This window comes from Hipposideros armiger, unplaced genomic scaffold (genome assembly GCF_001890085.2).
Source record: "Hipposideros armiger isolate ML-2016 unplaced genomic scaffold, ASM189008v1 scaffold_280, whole genome shotgun sequence".
NCBI lineage: Eukaryota > Metazoa > Chordata > Mammalia > Chiroptera > Hipposideridae > Hipposideros > Hipposideros armiger.
In genome coordinates this window covers 339,869-362,179 of record NW_017731630.1, presented here as the reverse complement: position 1 = coordinate 362,179, position 22,311 = coordinate 339,869, and the positions used below count along the sequence as shown (strand labels likewise).

Genomic DNA, 22,311 nt, shown 5'->3' with positions numbered 1-22,311 from the left:
GTACTGTGCAGCTTGGTGACGAGTTAACACTGTATTGCCTACCGGAAAGTTACTATGAGGGTAGATCTTAAATGTTCTCATCACAAGGAAAATACAGTTTGTAACCACGTGGGGTGATGAATGTTACCTGAGCTTACTGTGGTGATCATTTTGCAACATCTGTATGTGTTGGGTCACTGTGTTATACCCCTTAAACTTATACAATGTTATATTTCACGTATATCTCAATAAAGCTGGAAACAAAAGTAACCTTGTTCTATGTGTGTTTCTGTTTAAATACATCTTATTTACTATTCATTGTAGATTCCTTAACAACAGCACTAACTCAGGCCTGAACAAGCCCATCCAACACTCATAGTTTCTCTGTGAGGCACATCTCTGCTTTCTTGCGCTTAGGGACACGAGATAGCACTTTAGCACTCTGCCTGAAGGCCATTTGAAATAGCAAAGTCATCAACAAAAAGCACAAAAATGCAAAAAAAGTAGCATCAAATACATCATGAAAAGCACACTTGGCTACAGTAGAGAGCATCTCCTCGTTCAAGTTCAGCTGGGAACATGCGTGTTGCGTGACTCAATGTTTCAGCCACTCTGTGCATGTCCACAGTGACTGTGAAAGCCAGGGATAGGGGTTAGTCCAGGATGTGACTGCAGGCAGGGTCAAAATCCTGGAGAGATGAGGGGACACAAAGGGGACTGTATGAGAATTTAAAGGAAAAAGGCCTGCCTGGGGTCATATGATTGGATTCATGGCTTAGGTAGGCACTTACTCTCTGGAGGATTGGCTACCCTCCAGGGATGTGAGGAACGAGATGTGGAGTTCGCCCAAGGTCTTCGAGACTGGGCTGAGCTCCAAGGACTAGTCCTAATCAGTGCCACGGGCTGGCCCCGGCTCCTGGCCAGATCCGGGGCTGGTCCCGTGTATTGCTTACGCATACACCATTTGGCTCTAAGCTGCCTTTGTTAGAAAACCCTTCAGAAGCCCCAGGAGGCAGGGATGAGCAGCAGCTCTTCCTCAACAGATTCCGCTGTCATTACTCTGAGAAATGCCCGTGATGCTCAGACTCCGGCGCTGAACTGCCCGTGATGCTCCGATTCCGGTGCTGAACTGCCCGTGATGCTCTGATTCTGATGCTGAATTGGATAAAGGGGCCCTGGTGGTATGATGTAACTATTTTTCTATTTCCCTTGCTACTATTTACTTTCTGTTTCTCTTAGCTCTTTCCCTGTTAACAATAAACCTCTTATCTACCCAAGCAGCTTGTGGTGGTGTGTCTTGCGTATCGAACCCCAAAATAGAACTCAGTCTGTGCACAGCTATCGATATAGATTAATTATCGATACAGGGACAGAAGGGATGTGTCCAGAAGATGAGGTCTTCTGGGAAGAAGGGGCGGGAGGGCTGAGTGCCTGTCCTCCCCACTGAGGTGTGCTCGCAGTGGCAAGCCCTTTCTCTCTAACACACCATGTGTTCCCCTCACTCTCTGAGCAGAGCTGGGTGACAGGGATGGCTCAGACACATTGGGCTGAAGTATGCATTCCACAGATAAACCATGAATGAGGCTCTGACCAGGGTCAGTTCATGGGAGGTGGGACAAAAAGGTGGCGTTAGAGCATGTGGGTCCCCATGTGCCACCATGGACATTTAGGGTCACAGTGCAGAATGCACTGAGGCTACACCCCTTCTGTACTTCCCTGAGCCCTCCTGCCCACCACCCTCTCTCTCTCTCCCTCTGACACGCGCACACACACGCACACGCGCGCGCGCGCGCGCACACACACACACACACACACACACAGCACCTGGCCAGTCTAGAGGGGCTTCCCTCACCCTCATTTCAGAGTCCAGTCAGTCCCCATCTACCTTTCCTCCCATTTGCTCCTGGAGGATGTTTCTGGGACTCCAAACCTGGCCTCTTTCCCACCCGTTTGCTGCCACAGTTCTTTAAATTGCTGCTTATAGGAATTGTCAGCAGATCAAAGGTGTGAGTGACCTCATGAGACTCAATGGAAGGGAAATTACAGGCAGGGTTTTCTGGAACCCACAGAGGGACTCTGGAATGGTGGGGAGGGGGTCTGGAGAGAGCGTCAGGGAGTCAGAGGGACACTCCCCACTGGCTGGGCCCCAAGGCACACAGCACACCAGGGGCCACAGCTCATTACTAGGCCAGCACGAAACACACTGAGAATACGAGGGGAGAAAGCGTGGTTCAGGGCTTTCTAGCCAGCAAAACCGACAATCTGTTTTCAACCTCGATGAACTCAGGGAATTTTGTTCCCATGAGCTGTTCCTGAGGAGGCGACCAGAGAAAAAGCTACAGACAATGAGATCAATGACAGACGCTTTGTGGTCAGGACGGGTGTGCATAATTAAACAAACATATGTAGAATGAGAATCGAGTGTCAGAGAGGAGCTAATGTAATATGTAATGACTATGTGCTCAGACAACATAGATACAGCACAACCACATAAAATGTAAAAGGAATGCAAAAATGAATTCTGAATGCTCTCAGTAATTACATTGTGGGTGATGGCTGGAGTGTTGTTGTTCTGAGATAGTTGTGTGTGTGACATGGGATAAAATAAGTGAGTAACTGAGATTTCTAAATTCTAAAAATTTCTAACAATTTTATTTCCTCCTGTGTCTCAGGATTCTTGGTGTGGATGATGAAATATGAAAACAGAATGGGACCTTATTTGTAAATAGGATCTTTGCAGGTGCAATTAAGGTAAGGATTGAGGTGAGACCATCCTGGATTAGAGTGGGTCCTGGATTGGGGAGTGAGACAAAAAAGAACCCACAGAGACACAGGGAGGAGGCCACGTGAAGACAGGGCAGAGATTGGAGTGGTGAGGCCACAAGCCAGGGAACACATGGAGCCCCCAAATGCTCAAGAGATGCGGAGGGTCCTCCCTTAGAGTCCTCAGAGGGAGCTCAGCCCTGCCCACACCTTGCTTTCAACTTCTGGCCTCCAGGACTGTAGGAGGGTAACTTTCATTGTTTCAAGCTACCTCATTTGTGGTCATTTGTTACAGCAGCCCCAGAAACTCATACAACAAACATCACTATGGCTGGACCGCAGACATTGCTGTCCTGAGCTCATCACAGGGTGACCTGTCCTCAAAACCATGGTCCCTGCTCCTTCCTCAGTGTCCCTTTCCCCCCTGCACCTCAAAACCCTGTTCTCCTCCCTGGGGGCGGGGAGGGAGAGAGAGAGAGAGCTAGAGAGAGAGAGAGAGAGAGAGAGAGAGAAAGAGAGAATAGATAATAGGTGATAGATCGATCAATCATTAGATAGATAGATAGATAGATAGATAGACAGATATAGATAGATGATAGATAGATGATAGAGTAGGAAGATGACAGAGAGATGATAGACAATACAATTTTACTGCCCATAAAACTGTACTTTTTCTATCACAGTTACATAAAACAGCAAACAGTGCTTTATGCAGACAGAGTAGCAGCTGTGTGTAATGTGTTGGGACTTCACTCGGTTCCACGTTGCTAGCGCCATTCCACACTCCTTTGTGACACTGTGGCTCATTCGTTGCAACTGCTGTTGGAAATAGAATGCTTGGCTTGAGCGGAGGGCTCTCTGAGCAAACTCAGGGAACTTGAAGGCATGGTAACCATGGTGACTCCTGCAGGGAGCACTGGGGACATTCCCCAAGAACGACTCATTTTGATTAGCTAATCTTAAGTCGGTGTCCCAGCTGCGTCCCCTCACATAAACCAGCTCTTTCCTTCAAGGCTCCCCTGGGTCATGACCCCAAACCGGGTTGTCTCAGGAAGGTGAACGCTTGTCTTTCTGTCCATCTTGGAGTCTGTTCGTCTCATTGTCAGGCTGGGACAAACATGTTCCTCAGTCCCCCCCACCCCCATTAGGGGACAAGGGCCCAGTGCTCAGGATGGATGGAGCAGGGTCCCCGGATTTCTCTTCAGAACTGGCGATTTGGGGAGGAGGGCAGCTGGAGAGAATGGGGTTGATAGGAAGTGCTGACCTTGGGGGCACCAGCGGGCCACCCGGCCTCTCCCCAGGCACCCGCCCTCCCTGTTTAGTCAGCCTCGTTTTTTTGTGAGGCCCCCTTCTCACCAACTCATTCATGACTTGTGCTGAGGGGAAAAGCCACAGGAAATCACAGGAACTTGGGCACAGGGTGGGGGTAGAGGGCGGGAGTCTTGGCTTTAGCTTGGGGACTCTGAAACTTCAGCCAGGAGAGCCACTGGCCACGACCACAGGCAGGTGTCATATCACCTCCTCCTGGTGCCAGTGGCCCTGTTCTCCATCCCTGTCCTCCATCTCCTCATCCTCCAGGGTGTCCTGTGGGTGCCTCACCCTGCACAGGAGGGGTTCTTGGAAAGAATGGGGGAGGGGTCAGGTACAAGCCCCAAGGAGGGATCTGAGGGAGATGTTCATTCTCCCACACGCTCACACGCCTCATTCCTCACCCACCCTGCCTGGCTAGCATCCTGCCAGGCTGGGACAGAAGGGGCCAGAGGTTCTAGGCTCTGCCCCTTTTCCACGTGCCAGAATCAAAACAGCATGGCAGGGATCCTGTGACAAAGTGCCCGCTAGGATCCTGCCAGGTATCAGGTCATAAACATGCAGACACGCGTGGAAATGCATTCTATGATCACGGTGGCACTTTAAGTCAATGGGGGAAAGGCTGATATAATAAATGGCAGAGAAAAATTAGCCATCTGTTTGGAAGACGTCCCTGCCTCCTACCACAGCATGATCTCCAGGTGGATTGGCTGAGTGGAGTCACCAAGTTCATAACAATATTAGAAGAAAATGCAGAGACTACTTTCATAAGGGCAGAGGGGGGCTCTCCTAAGATCGGAAGCCCAGAAACCATAAAAGAACAATGAGGTTCACCCACGGAACTTGAGAACACGCGTGTATGTACAATGAAGACACCAAAACAGACCCAAGGAAATATTTGCAAAGACATACACCATAGGAAAGACTGTGTCCCCAATACACAAAACGCTCTACAAATCAGGAACACAAACACCACAGTGGAAGGGAAGGCTGAGGGTGTGATCAGTCACAGGAGAAACGCAATGGCTGACAGTCCTAACAGGTTCAGCCTCTCTGATAACAATTTCAATCCCATCAGGTTCTAGTTTTTGTCTACCAGACTGACAAACATTCCTAGAGCTGGATAATGTCCACCGCGAGTGAGAGAGGGGGAGCAATGGAAAAGACCAGAGCATGACCCGTCTGTAAGTGTCTGTTTTGGTTTTAGGCAGATATCCTTCGTGGTTCAGCTGTCCACTTCTCAAAACTGATCGGCAGGAATAATCACACGAGTCCCTAAGGATGTGAGGATGAGGACGGTCACGTCACTGTTTCTAAGAGCAGACCCCTGTGCCCACAGGTGAGGGTGGTTAAAGAAATCTCAGTTCGTTCGTTCAGGGGAATACTCAGCAGACACTGAAAATAAAAGGTCGGTCTAGTCGTGCTGACCTGGAAAGATGTCCTTGGAGAACTGTTCAGAGAAAGAATCACGTGGCATGCTGGTGTGTCGGCACGTCCGAGTGCCCACCGGACCGAGCACTTGACCCAGACTGTGGAGGGTAACCCTCTAGCACCTCATCAGGGTGGGGGACTACACCGAAACGCTCAGAGGTGGGGTCACAGACTCAGGCCCAGCAGCTGGGAAGCAGGCACTGAGATGTCACGGCCAAGCTGTCTGTGCCACGCTGCCCTGCCCGGGAGACCCCGTTCACTTCCAATCGTGAATCATTCTTAAAAGAGCTGGGAGAATTCTCCTCCGTTTCTGCCTTAAATGCGTCCCTCAAATAATAAATTCAGTACACAAAGACTTGCCATCTCAGGGGATGGCAAGTCCTCGCCCTCCATAACCTCCAGGCCTCAATGCTCCCCACTGCTCTCCAGCTTCCGGTCTCCGCGAACCCTCAACTTTCTCGTCACACGAAGCGAACTGCTGTTTTCCAGGTCACCCGCCAGCAGCACCCAGTCCCTACACTCCCCCAAAGCACCAGACACAAGCGTGGGTAGCACACTTTACTGAGGTTTGGGTGGGGGCAGGATGGGGTACATCGCAGAGCATCAGAGCAAACTTAAAACAGAGCAGAGACGACCCTCGGACATGTCCCTCGGCTATTTCCACCAGCAGGAAGTTGACAGCAGTCTCCAGTGACCCAACTGTCCTCTCTGGTTCACTCACCCTGGACCCCAGATACCTCTCCATGGCTCATCAGATGAGCCTGGAATGGAGGTCAAGGCCAGCTCTTAGTGGAGCCATTGTACTTTCCAAGGAGCCCAGGACCAAGGGGTGACCATGGCCTGGGTCGGCCACACAGGGACGAGGAAGAACTAGCCAAAGACCTGACCCCAGAGGAAGCCTGGCTTGGCTGCCGAGTATCATGTGGTGAGTCGCATGTCCAGTGGGTGCAGGAGGCTGGGCTGGACTTGGGGGCAAGGATGAGACCACAGACCCATGGCTAGAGCAGGAAAGGCCAGGAGAAGCAGCACCCTAAGACCTGCCTCCTCCCACCCGAAGGCCCCGCGGGGTCCCTCTGAGCCATCCCACACAGGGGTGGACTTCCTCAGCCCTACGCGGGGGCTGGCCCTCAGGATTCTGTCCAAGGTGCTGCTCAACCCAGGGTGAGGGCCAGAAGCGTCTGGTTAAGAGGCAGAATCCGAGCATGTGAGGGCTTCAGGGGAGCCCAATGCAGCCCCAGCTGCTCTCAGGGGAGCTGCCCTCGGGTCTGATCATCCATGGGGCCCAGACAGAGCGAGGGAGAGCAGGGACAGGAGTCACATACACAAGGACATGTGTGTCTGTGTGTCACTGTGTGTGAGACGTGGGCGTATGTGGGTGTGTCTACGCTGAGGCACGCCAATCCACGTGCTGGTGGGGTGTACATGGTGTAATGTGCACGCGTGTGCACACCTGTGGGAGTGAGCGTGTGGAAATGTGAGCGTGGGTGTGGATGCAAGTGTCCCACTTGCAGGCCGCAGGGGACACCACTGAATTTGTGTGTGCCAGAGCAACACTGTGTGCATCTGGTGTTCGCAGTGCATGCATGGTTGTAAGGGCTCCCCCTGACCCCAGGCCCACACTGTGACCTGGTTCACCTCAACTCTAACCCTCCCCCATCCCATCGCTCCCAAACCTCACGGGGGCCCAAGGTCCCCCAGGCAGCCCAGCACCCACAGCCCCCACAGGCCCAGTGCCTGCCTGCCCCATGCTCTTTCTCAGAGCCTCATTCCCTGCTTTCTGCCAGGAAGCCCCTGCCTCCCACACCCAGGTTCAGACCCAGGTCTCCGGACACAGAAGTGACTTTATTTCTCTGTAGGTGATGCCCTCACAGCTAGGCTGTTGGGCTGGGCCTGGCTCAGCCTGGCTTCCCTCAGAGACCTGGGGGTCCCAGCCCCCCTGCCCTCACTCCCGGGCCTCCTGCCCACCCGACACCTAGTGTCCTGGAGATGATCTGCGGGCTAGGACTTGGAGTTGGTGGAGAGACAGGGAAGGGTGAGGGCCACCAATGGTGGAGCCAGGCCAAGGCTGCACCCGGCCCCAGCCGGGCCAGGCTGAGGAGGGGCCAGCCACAGGCTCCAGGGGACAAGCTCAGAAGCCCTGCGGGAGGGAAGGGGATTCAGGGCCCAGCCCGGAGGAGGGTGGGCCCCAGGCTGAGCAGGAGCCCTCCGGCCAGGGCCCAGGGGCTGCCCCTGGTCTCAGACACCCCATTGCACAAATCCTTCTCGCAGCAGTCCACGTCTACTTTTAAGATCCCAGAGTTAATGAAGCCCATCAGATAATCTGAGAAAAAGTGCCGCTTAACGAATTCGCAGGACGAGGCACACATCCTGTTTACGGAATGGTCCTTCCTACCTGGGGAAGAGGAGGGGGGAGCCTGGGATTGGAGCCCCACCTGGGCCCTCTCTGCCTCGTGCCCAAGACCCAGCCCAGGACCCAGCTTGGGACCGCAGAACAGCAAAGCTGAGGCTCTCTCACCCATGCTACCCCAACATGGAAAGGACCATAGAGGGGCCAGGGCAAGACAGGCACCTGCTTGCTGTCACACCGTGGGTCTGAGGGGTCAGAGGACCCCCAAACTCTCCCCCACCCCCCACCCAGCCCAGGGCCAGGTCCTGACTTACTGCTGCTGGGATCCGTGATCCGGACGCTGGCACACACCGTGTCCGATGGCTGGCACTGCTTCGGGGTGCAATGGCTGGAGTTGGTGGTCAGGGTGCAGTCCTGGCACCACAGGCCATGAGCTGGTTGAGGCCCGAGGAGGAGGATGACCAGCGGAACTGAGGGCCAGGCCAGCCAGCCCCACATCCTCCCCACCTGCCTGCTGCAGGCGCTCCTAGGACAGCCATGTGGCTGTGGGAGGGTGGGCACCCCCTGGCCAGCAGTGACCAAGCCAGACTAGCACCTGGAGGACAGGCCCTGGGAGAACCTGTGTCCCTTTCCAGTGGTCTGCAGGGCGGGTTCCACCACTGGGACTCTGGAAATCCCCATGCCCCCTCCCTGACCGCACGTGCACACACACACAGCCACAAGTACCTCACACCTGTGGTGCCCTCCTGCACACCCCGATCCCCTCACACACACACACTCTCCCCATCCCAGAGTCCAGGTGGTTCTAAGCTTCGAACGACCAAACAGGACTTGATGGGCGGCCAGGTGGGGCTCTGACAGTGATGGAGCACAGAACCCCAGCACTGAGTGAGGGACAAGCATGCAGGACCGACCCCCGGTGCAAGGACCAGGAGGAAAAGTGCTCAGGGGCCCGGAGTGACCTGCGTGGCTGGAGCTGGAGCCGAGCGAGGGAGGGAGGGAGGCACGAGCAAGGGCCTGGCTGGAGTCGCCGGGGCTGGGGAGGGGGTGTGAGTTTCACGGGCACCGTCGGAGGATGCCGGCCCCACAGCCCGGCCCTCCAGGCGACTTGGCCCACCCTGGGGCGGGCTGCCCCCCGACTCACCGGGAGCAGAGCACAGCAGAGCGGCCAGCAACACCAGGCTAAGGCCCTTCATGGCTGCAGGCAGCATGCTCCAGACGGGCCCGGGGAAGACGCAGGGGCTGCGGGCGGGGGTCCTCTGGGGCGCAGGCCTGGCGAGGAGAAGCCTCGGTCAGCAGACACGGCCCCCGGCCGCGCCCGAAGAACCCTCTCCTTTTCCAGCCTCCAGATGCAACCTCCTCCCGGGAACCCACGGCGGGGTCGTCTGGGAGATCGCAAAGCCCCACCCCCAGCCCATCCCCCAGAGTGTCCATCATCGCAGCACCCCCTCCAGCAAGAAGAGGTACGACGGCCTGAGATGCGCCCACCCCGCGCCCAGCACCTGTGGGCTGGGGGTGGGGGGGCAGGCGGGGGTGCGTCTTCTCTTTCCTGGGGAGCTGGAGGTGCATCCGGAGAGAAAAGGGCAGGGCAAGGTGCGAGCTAACGGTACCTGCCGGTGGGGGGAGGGGACAGCGCCACGTCCCCACCCCCACCCCTGGGCTGGGGGTTTGGGGGGCCGGGAACCCCGCGCGGAGCTCCTCCGCCTCCCCCGCGCGCGCCTAGGCGCTCACCGCTGATCGGAGCGTGGAGCGCAGGTCACGAGTCGGGGGCACACTCACATCCCTGGGGTGTCGGCGCTCCGAGGCTCCGGGAGGCGCGAGGATCGGTGCCCTTCGGTCTCCCTGCGGACTGGAACCCGGGCGCAGCCTCGTCTTTCGGGGAACGCAGCCGCAGACGCGGACCCCGCGCGAGGGGCGGGGCGGAGCTGGGGCGGGGGTTCGCGGAGGCGGCGGGAGGCGTGCGGGGAGCACCCGGGCCCCCGAGGTCCGCGCCAGGTCGGTGTCCCGGGCTGTCCCGTGCCCCTCGCCAGTCGGCGCCCGCTTGACCGCTCGCGACCGCCCTCTCGGGTTCCCACTCGCTCCACCGCCCCTCAAGCGCCCCTCCAGCGCCTCCACCTCCCCCTACCCAGGCGTGGGCAGGATCCCTTCCCCCTGTGCTTGGCTGAGGTCCCCTTGGTATTTCTATGAAGAACGTTTACTGCGAAAAGAAGCAAAACGCACAAAGACGCAGAGAGGAAGAGGGGGGGAGTTAACGAGCGGAGGTGCTCGCGCCTGTTCACAGACTCGCTGCTCTGGGGCTCCTCCCCTCCTCAGCCCCTTCCTGGATTCCGATTGTGATTGTTGGAGGCTGCTGTCCCTTGAACGTCCATGAAGACCCCCACCAGCAGTCGCAGCCCCGGGGACTGCCGTCTCCAACAACACCCACACCTGGAGGGCAAACCCCAAAGCCTGGGCTGGGCATCAAGGCTCTCTGCCGCCCGCTCCGGCTGGTTTCTCAGCTTTGTCTCTCGCCTTCCCTCCCCACAAAGCTGTGGCGTGCTCCGCCTTTGCACCTGCGTCCCCTGTGCCTGGAACCCGTCTCTGCTGCAAGTGCGGGGGTCCTTCCTTTCGTCCTGTCCTCATTTGTCCAGCAAATATTTATGTGCTCACTGTTGGTCTAGCGCAGCTCTGGGCCCCCCTGCAAGAAAATGAGAAGAGGATATCGGCCCCCGCCCCAATCTTACATTAGACAAATGATTACCACTTATATGTCCTTGCGATACGTGCCAATCATAGCATTCGCTGAGCACATACTGTGTGCTTGAAAACCCGTTATCTCATTACAGTCCCACAACGACCCTACTATCAGCATTGTCATTGTTCCCATTTTATAGATGAGGAAACCACAGCACCCAGAGGGTGACCTCCCTGCCATGGTCACACAGTGACACAGGTGTGTGACAGTGACCAGGAGATACAGCCAATGTTGGAACCTAAGCACTTGGCACCAAGAGCCTGTACACTTCACTGCTCTCCTCCTGCTCGGGAGGAGTGAAGGCAAAGGACGAGATGGACAAGGAACCCTGACTCGGGAACTGGGATACCCACAGATTCAACAAAACTCAAAGATGAGCTCGCAGTTAAAAATCAGCAAACATCCGAGGCCCGCCGAGTGGCTCAGTTAGTTAAGAGCTTGCTCAAGAGTGTGAGCTCTGAGCAACAGGGTCGCCGGTTCGATTCATGGCTGAGCTGAGCTGCCGAAGAGCTGCCAACAGGTGGCAGGATGGCTCAGCTGAAAAAAAAAATCAGCAAACATCCAAATGAAATAGCCTCCAAAGTGAGACACAGCAGAAACAGTGGTGAGTGACAGGTAAATAGCCACAAACTATCTAAATCGAAGGTATCGGATATATAATATAAAATCCAACTGTTTCATAGGTTTAAGATATATTAAAGGAAGGAACACTATTAAAACTGACCACGCTTGGCTGTAGAAAAAAAAGAACCTCTAGGAATGAAAAACCTTTCATTGAAACTAAAAGGTCAGCAGAAACCTTGAAAGAATTATGCTAAGTGAAAATAAAAGTAATAAAGAAACATATTCTGTGTGGATTCCTTTATATGAAATGTCCAAAATTAAAAAATCCAAAAGAGACAGAAAGTATATTAGTGGTTGCCTGGGGCTGGGAGAAGGAAAGAATGGATAGTTTCTGCCAGTGATCAAGGGATGTCTTTTCAGGTGATGAAAATGTTCCAAAAATAGATAGTGATGATGATTGCACATGTCTGTGAATATACTAAGAACCACTGAGTTGTATAGTTTAAAAGGGTGAATTTTCCAGCATGTGAATTATATTTCAATTAAATGGTTGAAAAAAGAAAAAACTGAGCAAATGTGTTAGGCAGCAAATTAGACACAACTGAAGAGGGAATTTGTGAATCAGAATATAAATCTAAAGACACTATCAAGAATGTAGCACAGAGGGCCAGCTGAGTGGCACATTGGTTAAGAATTGGCTTGGGACGCCAGCTCTGAGCAGCAAGGCCTCAGTTCGGATCCCATATGGGCCAGTGACACTGCGCCCTCTACAGCTAAAATGGTGAACAACAGCTCAACCTGGAGCTGGGCTGCCGTGAGTCGCTGGCGACTATGTAGGCTGCAGTGAAGCTGCAGTGGGCTGCCATTAGCTACTGTGAGTGGCCAGCAGCCAGCATGAGCTGCCAAGAGCCACTGTGAGCAGCCGTCCAGTGGCCGGCGAACAATCTGCCTCACCCGGGAAGAGTGCAATGATAATACCAACATTGGCCAGTGAAGTGACGTCCTCCACAACTAGATTGAAGAACAAAAGGACAGCAACTTGTCTGTTCCCCTTCCCCGATTCCCCAATAAAATCTTTAAAAAGAAAACAAAAAGAATGTAGCACAGGGGTAAGGAGATGGAAAATAGGAAAAAGAAGCTAAGACACACAAAAGATGGTGTGCTAAAACCTAATATAAGCCTGGATGAAGTCCCAAAACAAAAGAGAGTCAATATTTGAAGAGATTATGCCTGGGAATATTCCAGAATTAGTGAAAAATAAGCATTTACAGAGAAGCACGATATATACTAACTAAGAGAAAGAAAAAGAAAAGCCTCACCTAGGTGCAACATAGTGGAATGGCAGACCACCGAAGACAAAAGATGATCTTTAAAACAGCCTAAATAGAGGGAGATCAACTCTAAAAAAGTAGACACTGACAGCAGAATTTCAACAGCAACAATAAAGGCCAAAAGACCATGTAATAGTATCTTTAAAGTGCTGGGAGGAAAGTAACTGGGGTTAACATTTACATCAGTGGACTCTGAATGAAGCCGATTGCCCTCCATGGTGCTGGAGAGCCACATCCAATCAGCTGAAGGCCTGAATAGAACAAAAGACTGACTTTCCAGGAGCAAGAGGGAATTCTGCCAGCAGATGGCCTTTGAACTTGAACTGAAACATTGGCTTTTACTGACTCTCCTGCCTACTGGCCCACCCTACAGATTTTGAACTTGCCAGCCTTCATAATCGCATGAGCTAACTCCTTAAAATATCTCTCTCTCTCTCTCTCTCTCTCTCTCTCTCTCTCTCTCTCTCCACACACACACACACACACACACACACACACACACACACACACACAGTAAAACTTTGGATTGCAATTAATGTGATTTGCAAGTGTTCCACAAGATGAGCAAACATTTCTAATACATTTTAACGTGGTAAATGAGTGGTGCCTTGCAATATGAGTAGTTTGTTTCCAGAACGAATTATGCTCACAAACCAAGGTATTAATATATATATATATGCCACAGAAAGCTTCTGAAATGTCAGTGAATGATGTCCCTCCCTTGCCTCAACCCTTTCCGTCCCCATTTCTGCAGACATTGCTGACCGCTAATCTTGAAGCCATTCCTAAGCTCCCTTTCCTGTGGCCAAGATGCTGTGAGGCCATAAATGGTGTTGTTTCAAGCCCCTAAGTTCTGGGGTAATTCGTTATGCAGCAAAAGATAAGACAGGTTGGTGTGGCCTGGTTTGGGTATGATGGGGCAGGGGGCAGATGCCCGAGGTCCAAAGAGTAATGTCCAAGGAGCTGGGGCCAGTCCCTGGGGAATGGGCTCTGGGCCTGCTCCCCAGAGAGCAGAGACCCACACAATCCCGCGCTGGGCTTGGTTGCCAGGGAAACGGAGATTCCTATCCTGGTTTCCAAGCTACTCTGCCTTCCTCCCCATGCACGTGGGACAGTTTCACCCTATCAGAATTTTTGCAAACAAGAATACCGGTCCATCCTGGTTAGCAAAAGAAAGGGCTTTCTTGAACGGAAAGAGAGCAGAACATGTCATTGTGTGGCCCTGCCCCTTCTGTTTGGACAGCCTCCTCAGGGAGCTGGTGACAGCTGGCCTTGACCTCCCTCCTCCCAGCTTGACCTGCCCAGATGCCCAGATCCTGGGAAGGGGGCACCAGGATCCCACCCTACTCTGTGACACTGACTGATGCCCGCAGCCTGGGGCGACTGATGCCCACAGCCTGGGGCGACTATATGGCCACAGCCCAAGCCTCATGTTGTGCTCCGGGTCCAGGACCATCGGTGAGCCTGACCCACAGCAAAGCCACCTCCCGGGTGGTCAGAACCAAGGACAGTGTCAGAGGCTGCTGCTCTCCAGCCATTGGCTGCTGAGCTTCTGGTGCTCAGGGGCAGAGGGGACAGGCCTCTGGGTCAAGCCCTGGCAGGGAGAGGGGTGAGGTTGGGGTCACGCAGAGATGTGTAGCACAGCTTTCTACCCGTATTTTTGGCTGTCCTGGAGGGTGTGGATGTGGCTGCAGGCCGTGTTACATAGAAGGGCCATTTCTCAAAAGACCGCCTGGCCTTACTGAGAGGGCCACAAAGGGTCAACAAGAACACTCTGTGTCATCCACAGGACAATTGTTTCCTGAAAGGCTGTCAAACTCTGAGACTGAGAACATCCCTGACCCCCAGAACAGTGGGGGGATAGGATGTGTGCTGGGCTGAATGGTGCCCCCCCAAAAGATGTCCAAATCCTAACCCCCAAAACTTGTGAATGTGAGCTTATTTGGAAAAAAGGTCTTTGTGGGTCTTTAAGGACCTGGAGATGAGGTCATCCTGGTTTTAGGGTGGTTCCTAGAGCCAATGCCTGGTGTCCTAAAAGAAAGGACAGGAAGTCCTGTGGCAGACACACACAGGGAGTGGCCAAGTGAGGACAGAGGCCAAGACGGGAGTTTGCAGTCAGATCGGCTTCATCCCAAGCCTAGCTCCTTAGGGGGCTGCCGCCTGGCTCCTGGCAGCCAAGAACTCAGGGTGGGAAATCTGCCTCCCTGTCCACAGTGTGTGTGGGGGGGCACTTCTCTAAGATCTTGGAAGCCCCCACTAGAGGGCATCACATTCCACTAGGTCAGGTGTCAGGAGCCCATTAAATCTGTACCGGGAAGGGGACGTGCCAGCAATGATCTCAGGCTTGAGCCCCCCTCCCCCACTCAGAGCTGATGCCCCCTGGGGTGATGGGTCACCAAGAGGAGGGGATGGATGTTTGGGGGACAACCTCAGTGTTAATATTTACCCAAAGGCTCTGAAAACATGTCCACACAAAACCCTGCCCATGAACGTTTAAGCAGCTTTGCTCGTAACTGACAAAACTTGAAGCCACCAAGATGTCCCTCAGGAGGTGAACGGATAAACTGTGGTCCATCCATCCACACACTGGACTATCATTCAGCATTGAAAAGAAATACGCTGCCAGGCCATGAAACAGCAGATGTGGAGGAACCTGCAATGCACGTGACTGAGCGCAGGAAGCCCACCTGGGAAGGCTACACAGCATACGATTCCAGCTGTTCCCCGTTCGGAAGAGGCAGCACTACAGACACAGCAACGAGATCAGTCATTGCCAGGAGCGTCTGCGGGGAGAGAGACGAACAGGTGGAGCAGAGGAGTTCCAGGGCAGTGAAAATACTCTGGCATGAAATATAATGGTGGGTACACGTCATCATACGTGTGTCCAAACCCACAGAGAGTCCAACACCAAGAGTGAAGCCTAATGTAGACCACGGACTTGGGGTGGTTACGACGTGTCGGTGTCGCTCATCGATTGTAACTAAAGTATCACCTGGTGGGGCGTGTTGATAATGGGGAGGATTTGTGTTTTGGGGGGATATATATGGGAAATGTCTGTATCTTCCTATCAATTTTGCTGGGAACTTAAAATTGCTCTAAAAAACAATGTCTGATTTAAAAAAAAAAAGTTTAAGAACTGAAAAAATCATCAGTGCTGGCCTGGGCATCTGGGGCTGGGTGGAGGGCAGCTCTGAGCCAGGCACTCCTCTCCCAGGCACCAAACCTCCCTCCATAAAAGGAGGGGCCAGGACTAGCGCACACTCGAGGTCCAACAGCTCTAACATTCTAGAACTTCGGACACGCTCCCACCATCGCATGGCCTTCCTCCATCCTTCTGTGCACCCCCTGTGCTGCCCTCCTAGCACTGCTATGACTGCGTTTTCACCCTCGCTCACCTGCTGGCCTGGGTGTGGCTACCCCCAGGCACTTCCAAATTCCACTGGGGCCAGACCCAGCGGCCAGTGGGGACACAGACACAACAAGGTCAGGCTGCCTTCAGGGAGCTCCAGCCTCTTGGAGAGACGGCGCCAGCAGTCCTCCCCAGCTCGATGTGGGGGTCAGCAAGTGTAGGGACACATTAGGGACCCCCACACTTAGGCCCCTAGAACCAGGATTGTAAAGTTGCTGCCTGAGCAAAAGCTTAGCAGTCAACTAAGTGTGACTGGATGCTTGCCACACTGAAAACTGTGTGCAAAACCAAGGCCTTGAAGCTGTTTCATTCCTCTCGAGCTAAGAGACAACTCCCAGACTACGAGTTTTCTCCCTTAGCCCTAGGGGTGTGCCTGTTATTTTCTGTTCCTCTGTTATCACTAATAAGAGACTCTGTGGTCTGTCCTCCTCTCTGCTCTCTGCATTGCCTGTCTCCATTCTTGGCGTCTCCGGTCAGAAACACCACAAGCGAGCCGAGACTCAGGGCTCGAGGCGTGGAAGGATCAGGCACCTGGGCTGAGCTGGAGAATGGGGAGAACGAAGCCCAGGGTGTCAGCAGAAGGTTCTGTCCAGCTCAGAGGACTTGTGGGGGCCAAAGGGGGGGTCTGGTCCTGAGCCTCACCAGCCCCAGGGCACTGGGGCCAGCAAACCAGGGCAGGGCAGGGCAGCACAGATGGACAGGACGCCCCAAGGCTGACCACACTGACTTCTCTTCCTCTGTGTCCCTGAAGTCCCGGCGGGAAACTGTCCTATTGTTTGAGGCTGAAACTGGAGGGGGGCAGGCAGGGGCCTCCAGGAAACCCCCAGCAGTGCTCTTTGTTCCACTTCCCACAGATCCAGCGCCCCAGCAGGACCGAGTGAGCAGACCCAAAACCCCCGGCAGGATGAAGGTGCTCCCAGCTGTCCTTCTCACCTTGCTGTTGTGCAGGCAACCAGGTACTCGGGGCAAGGGGCCGACCCTACAGTGACAGGGGACCTCATAGTCTGGGCTCCCAGGGACTCCCACCCTGGGGACAAGACACAGCTTGGGAGAAAAAGGGGGTGAGGCTGGAGCCCGAGGCCAGAGGGAGGTGAATGAGGGCTGTCCTGGACTCGCGTAGGTCCCCAAACCTCCACAGTCCCAGCCCCAGCCAGCTCCTGGGGGGACACAGGCTCCTGCCTCCACAAGCCCCAGACTCGGCCTCTCCGAAATGCAGGCTTTGGGGTTCCCTCTCTCCTCCCAGCCTCAGTTTCCTTTTCTGTAGAATGGGCAGGCCACCCTGAGGGTTCGGGAGGGGCAGGGGGGAGGCAGCTGCTGTAAAGGGCTGGTCACAGCGTACGACCATTTACTGTCGTCGGCAAAGACAGTGCCTGGTGTCACACTAGCATACTGAGCCAGGGCACATGGAGACCCAGACAGCGCCTCACCTGAGTGGGAGGCTGCGGGCAGGGAAGCACAGGGTGGGGGCTCGGCACTAGGCCACGAGCGTGTGTCCTCTGTACCTGGATAGCGGGGGTTTACAGGCATCCCTACACGGTCAGGGAGAGGGCAGGCACAGGACGAGGACAATGACGAGGACAATGACGAGGACAATGACTACAGCGACGGCGACGAGGAGGACAAGGAGGGCGAGAAGGACGAGGCAGGCGGCGGGGCCAGAGGTACCCATCCACCCCGACCCCCCCACCATGGCATCCATGCCTCTCTTTCAGCACTTCTTGTAGGTGCCACCGAGTGCCAGGCTGGGTGTGGGGCTGGAGTAATGTGGACGCACAGGGGAGGAGAAGGGGGTGAGGAGGGGACCCTGACACTCAGCACACCCCTCACTCACCTTCTGTGCCCTTCAACTGCCACCCAGGGCAGGGAGCCTAGAGAAGCAGCTCCTGCTGGGAGGGGCAATGGTGCCTGGGCAGAGCGGTTGAATAGGAGTTCACCAAGCAGAGGGGCTCAGTGGATTCCCGGGATGGAGAGAACAGTAGATACAAGTGGCCCTGGATGTTGAGTCAGATCAGAAAGACATGAGCAGAATGGCCAGGTGGGGCAGCGGAGGGAGGGGCCGGTGGGCCGGCCCTGGGTCAAGGGCTTGGATAGGCTCCTGAATGTGACAGGGAGCAGGGACAAGGGCTTAGAACAGAGCAGAGTGAGAGATGAGACCTACCCCTACCCCTCACCCTGACACGCTCCCCTAGATGGCTTCCTCTCCCCCATCCCCAAGGATAAAACCAAGGGTGTTCCCAGCATGCAACCTGCATGGCCTGCCCCTATGCCCTCACCTGGGGCTGCCAGCCCAGCCCTGCCCCCTCCTCCCCCAGCATGCTCCCCGCCCCCACCCATACCCCATGGGCTCTCTCACCCCAGGCCTTGGCCAGTGTGGGTCCGCTGGCCAGTCCTGAGGAGGGGTACAGGGAGGCTCTGGCAGAGCTGGCTTTGTGGGGATCAGCTGAGAACAACAAGGGGGACAGGAAATGGGAGGAAGCCTCGGAGGAGCAGAGGCTGGACCCGTGGGTGAGCTGGGGGGCTCTGAGGACTACGGCCCTTGGCCTGAGCCCACCTTGCCACGCAGGGCAGCTGCAGTGCTACTCCTGCGACCTCTTGCACTGGGAAGAAGGCTGTAACCAGACGCAGCGCTGCCTTCTCGGCGAGACCTTCTGCAAAACATTCATCTCCCAGGGGAATACTGGTGAGTGGCCACCCTGGCTCCCGGAAGGCACACAGCCCTCGAGGGGCCTCGTCCCTGCCTCGACTGTACCAGTGTGACACGCCCCTTCTCCACCGTCCCCCACCAGGGTCCGGTCCTTTGACCACCTACTCCTTGTGGTGCGCAGACATGTGTAAATCCTTTACCAGAAAGGTAGACGACACCCTGATGACCATGAACTGCTGCCAGACCTCCCTGTGCAACATCCCACCTTGGCAGGGCTCTCAGGGCAACGGGGCAGGAGACCACCAGGGCGGCCCTAAGACTGTGGCCGCCGCCCTCCTGCTCAGCCTCCTCACTGGCCTTCAGGCAATGGGGTCCTGAATGGGGTGACACCGTGTCCACCCTGCCTGTCTCGTACCCTGGTGGGCCAGCACCCTGTCCAATGCCATCCCCTCCTGCCCCTCTCACCACCACCAGCTTTGGAGAATAAACGTGGAGTACCTTTAAGGACTCGGCCAGCACCGGCTCCTCCCAGCCCGTCTGCATTTCCTCAGTTTTCCCATCGGGCATCCTCTCCCACTGCCTGGGTGGCAGGACGGCTAGCACACGGGCCTCGGCCTCTCACGGGGCAGATCCACACAGCCTCGCGCAGAGAAAACACTCGCTATACGCCTGGGAGGAGCAGGCCCCATTCTCTCCCTGGCTTCCCACCTCCATCCACTCATCTGCCTCCCAGCTCACCTGTAGGAGGTTTGGGGAGGGAGGCCGCCGAGGGTGTGGATGGGGCTGAGGCGCGGTGAACGCGGGGTGGCTGGGAGAGGAGAGACATGTGAGGCAAGGGGGTCAGTTGAGGTGGGCCTTCCCAGCCGGCCCCTCAGCCTGGTGGGTGCAGGTTGAGGGGACTGGCGAGGGCAGTGTGCTGGGGAGGGGTGGCCCAGGCCCTCTGGGTCCCCGGGATCTGCTCTGGCTGGGTTGTGCAGTTGGCGGCTGGGCACTTGGCCTTTTTGACTGCACCAGACTCTGCTTTCTCACCAGTAGCTTGTGCCAGGACAGAGCTCTGTGCCTCAGTTTCCCCACCAGAGCAGTTACAGAACAAGGCTGAGAGGACCCCTGGATCCCCACCAGCTCGACATCCCTGGGTTGGGAAGTCCAGAGCTCTATCCGGCCTGCCGTCTTCCCAGCAGGCAGTGCGGCCCTCTACCCTCCCTCCTCTCCTTCCCTTAACGGAAGGTCAAGGTCAAGCTGGTGGGGCTGGCAGGCTCCTTCCCCTTCCTCTTTCCTGCCAGCTGCAATGATGGCTGGAGCTCAGCATCCACATTGTGTCATGAGGCAGCGCACTGAGAATGGCAGGCCCACACTGAAGAAGGGGCCTGGGTCGCTGATGACCTGAAGCCATTATACCAGCCCTGCACTGCCTGACCCAGAACCCCATTACCTGGGAGGGAAATAAACTTCTGCTGTGTTGGAGCTAATTATTGTAGGGTTCTCTGTCACATGCATGTTCACATACCCTCACACACACACTCATGGACACCCACTCACAGACAGCTCCTGTTAAGGCACAGCAGATAAGAGCACAGGGGTCATGCTGCTGGGTTCAGATGTTCTGCCCATGCCCTCCAGCTCACGTCCCAAGCGAACCCCATATCCTCCAGCTCAATCTCTGTGTGAGCCCCCTCACCTCCCCAGTTGGTTTCCTTGTCTGCTAAGTGGGAGGGTAGGTGAACCCCCCAGTGGGGCTGCAGGGAGAATAATGAAGTGCTACGTTTAAGGGGCTGGGAGCCCACGCCGGGCAGAGTACACTTAGCAAACATGGGCTATTGCTGTCAATACGACTACGATGGCCCCGGGTGCCGCCTGTGTGCATGTTGATGGGAACCCCCACCGGACTCCCTTATGATCAAAAGAAACCTCATTAGCCTCACCTGCCTGCTTTAGAAGCACTGGGTGCTGTCACCTGTATGCGCAGAATTCTTCCTTCACCCCCCCGCCTTAGAACCCTGCAGAGGTCTGAGTGCACAGACCCCACCCGCCGCACTCCCAAGAGATGACCCTCCTTCAAGGCCCTTGCACCAGCTGGGAAAGGGGCTGCAGGCTCGGACTGAAGCCACAGGGTCCTGGGGCCAGGCCCCCCAGTCCTGCTCCTGGGGAAGCAGAAAGCACCCCCCCACACGGGGCTCTAACAGGGGCCCGAGGGCACAGAGGAGGCTCAGGCGCTGGGCATCTTCCAGAGCACACCCCTCACCCCGAGCACATGCATGCAGGTGCTTGCCCCTAAAGAGCCTGATGCTGGAAACGTCCAGAGCCTGGTGGCCTTGGGGAAGGGCTCTGTCCTGCAGCTCAGATGTTATCAAGGCCTCCTGCCCTTTCTCAGTGGGCCCAAGACAAGACAATAAAGGGGCCCAGAAGTCCTCAGGGCTGAGACGCCTGCCAGGCCTCCAGTCTGAACCAGCCACTTCCTGGCTGTGTGACCTCGACAAGCCGTTTAGTCTGTCTGTGCTCAGGTCTCTGCTCTGACCCCTGGAGCTGGCCCTAGATGGGGGCTCGGCTCCTGTGGAGGTGTCCTTTCTGTTCCTCATCCTGGTGCTGGGTCTGCTCTCTGGCCCTGCTCCCTTCAGTCACCCCCAATTCTCACCCACTCACTCCTATTGGGGAGGAAACAAATGAGCCCATTGGGCTGAGGAACCCCTTTCCAAGCTGCCTAACCACCTCCATGCTGGAACCAGCTCCTGGGGGCGCTGCCCTGTGTCCCCCACCCAGCCCTGGCACTGGAAGCTAGCTCAGGGAGGACACTGTCGTCCCTTCTTTTGTGGGCCCACACAACCTGACAGCTGGAGTCAGCAGCCTTGGGGGTCCTGTCCCAGCACAGACCCTTCCTGGGCACCCCTCCCCTGCAGCTTCCACCCTCCCCCCAGACCCTGGGTCTCCTCCCCTCCTTCCACCCACCAGACCCATTTTGTCCTGTGTGCCCACGTCCCCGCTCCCCTCCTCGGATCATTTGCTATTCACCACTTACTCCACCCCACCCAGGCTTGGCTCCTGGGGACTTCCTTCTGCCAGCACAGGAAGCAGGTGGCCACGGTCGCATTCCAGTCCTTGTTCTCCACCATGAGAACGGGGTGAGGATGAGGCAATGGCCCCAAAGCAGGACATTCCTGAGGACGCAGATTCCAAGAAGAGCCCTCCTCCCCCGTGACCGCTGGGGTCTGCAGGGGCCCTTGGGCCAGGGGCAGGTCAGCGCGCTCAGGTCCTACCGGGAACTTGCCGGAACAGAGGGGAGACCTCGGCTTGTGTGTATATCACAGGGCTCCTGACTGCACAGAGGGCCACACCTGGTCCAGCCCGCACTTGAGGCCTTGTCCAGCACGCGGGCTTTCAGCGTCAGAAAAGGCACCCCAGGGAGAAGCGTCTCCCCTCGAGCTCCCCTGGGGAGCTCGGGGATCGTGTCCAGGGGCACTGAGCGGGCGCCGCCCGCGGAACCAGGGCTGGCGTCTACCGACCTCGGAGACTGGAGCCGGGGGCGGGGGTGGGGGAAGCTATGAATGAAGTAACGTGGGAAAGGTCTCCGCCCGCGGTTCCCCCTTATTCACTGTCATCATTCTTCCCAGAGAGAAACCCAAGATTAGGGGGGCGCTGGTGCAGAAGGGCGTGAGGGGGCGTACGAGTGCACGAGGGGGTGCAGACGAGCGCGAGGAGCCCGTGGGACCGGGGCGGGGTGGGAGGAGCTTGCTCGGGGGCGGAGCCATCGCGGCGGACCACCGAGAGGGGCGGGGACCTCGCTTCCTAGAGCGGCGCCGGAAGGGG

The 22,311-nt window shown here is 56.0% G+C and overlaps 2 protein-coding genes and 1 long non-coding RNA gene across 10 annotated transcripts; 2 read left to right on the top strand and 1 right to left on the bottom strand.

The window, feature by feature from the left end:
• The first annotated feature begins 928 nt into the window (after positions 1-928).
• LOC109390844 (uncharacterized) lies at positions 929-6,374 on the top strand. The gene is made up of 4 exons (XR_002125651.1): positions 929-1,160; positions 2,652-2,730; positions 5,258-5,389; positions 6,294-6,374. It is a non-coding gene; the product is annotated as an uncharacterized LOC109390844 (long non-coding RNA).
• LY6H (lymphocyte antigen 6 family member H) lies at positions 6,026-22,197 on the bottom strand. 5 transcript variants are annotated; one of them, XM_019657804.1, is made up of 8 exons: positions 21,524-22,197; positions 15,145-15,240; positions 10,381-10,505; positions 9,954-10,025; positions 9,608-9,677; positions 8,973-9,100; positions 8,143-8,262; positions 6,026-7,873 (listed from the first exon to the last, which is right to left on the bottom strand). In XM_019657804.1, exons 3-8 carry the CDS (start codon positions 10,448-10,450, stop codon positions 7,638-7,640), a joined length of 696 nt encoding a protein of 231 aa, XP_019513349.1. In that variant the 5' UTR covers positions 10,451-10,505; positions 15,145-15,240; positions 21,524-22,197; the 3' UTR covers positions 6,026-7,637. The 5 variants fall into 5 exon arrangements, with proteins under 5 accessions (XP_019513349.1, XP_019513350.1, XP_019513351.1 ...); XM_019657805.1 differs by lacking the exon at positions 15,145-15,240; XM_019657806.1 differs by lacking the exons at positions 9,954-10,025; positions 21,524-22,197 and having other exon boundaries at positions 15,145-15,233.
• Positions 15,236-19,979, top strand: GPIHBP1 (glycosylphosphatidylinositol anchored high density lipoprotein binding protein 1). 4 transcript variants are annotated; one of them, XM_019657810.1, is made up of 5 exons: positions 15,236-16,448; positions 16,721-16,822; positions 17,408-17,527; positions 18,430-18,546; positions 18,653-19,979. In XM_019657810.1, exons 1-5 carry the CDS (start codon positions 16,415-16,417, stop codon positions 18,886-18,888), a joined length of 609 nt encoding a protein of 202 aa, XP_019513355.1. In that variant the 5' UTR covers positions 15,236-16,414; the 3' UTR covers positions 18,889-19,979. The 4 variants fall into 4 exon arrangements, with proteins under 4 accessions (XP_019513355.1, XP_019513356.1, XP_019513354.1 ...); XM_019657811.1 differs by having other exon boundaries at positions 17,390-17,527; positions 18,692-19,979; XM_019657809.1 differs by having other exon boundaries at positions 17,390-17,527.
• Positions 22,198-22,311: the final 114 nt, after the last annotated feature.

What these genes read in the sequence shown, in the direction of transcription:
- LY6H (XM_019657804.1), bottom strand. Translation starts at nt 10,450, where the DNA reads ATGAGGACAGGACGAAAGGAAGGACCCCCGCACTTGCAGCAGAGACGG. An exon ending in GGGATCCTGCCCACGCCTGG is followed by an intron (nt 9,678 to 9,953) that starts GTAGGGGGAGGT and finishes CCCGGGTTCCAG; the next exon opens with TCCGCAGGGAGACCGAAGGG. An exon ending in AGCGCCGACACCCCAGGGAT is followed by an intron (nt 9,101 to 9,607) that starts GTGAGTGTGCCC and finishes TCTCCTCGCCAG; the next exon opens with GCCTGCGCCCCAGAGGACCC.
- GPIHBP1 (XM_019657809.1), top strand. Translation starts at nt 16,415, where the DNA reads ATGGGGAGAACGAAGCCCAGGGTGTCAGCAGAAG. An exon ending in GCCCAGGGTGTCAGCAGAAG is followed by an intron (nt 16,449 to 16,720) that starts GTTCTGTCCAGC and finishes CACTTCCCACAG; the next exon opens with ATCCAGCGCCCCAGCAGGAC. An exon ending in GGCAGGCGGCGGGGCCAGAG is followed by an intron (nt 17,528 to 18,429) that starts GTACCCATCCAC and finishes CTTGCCACGCAG; the next exon opens with GGCAGCTGCAGTGCTACTCC.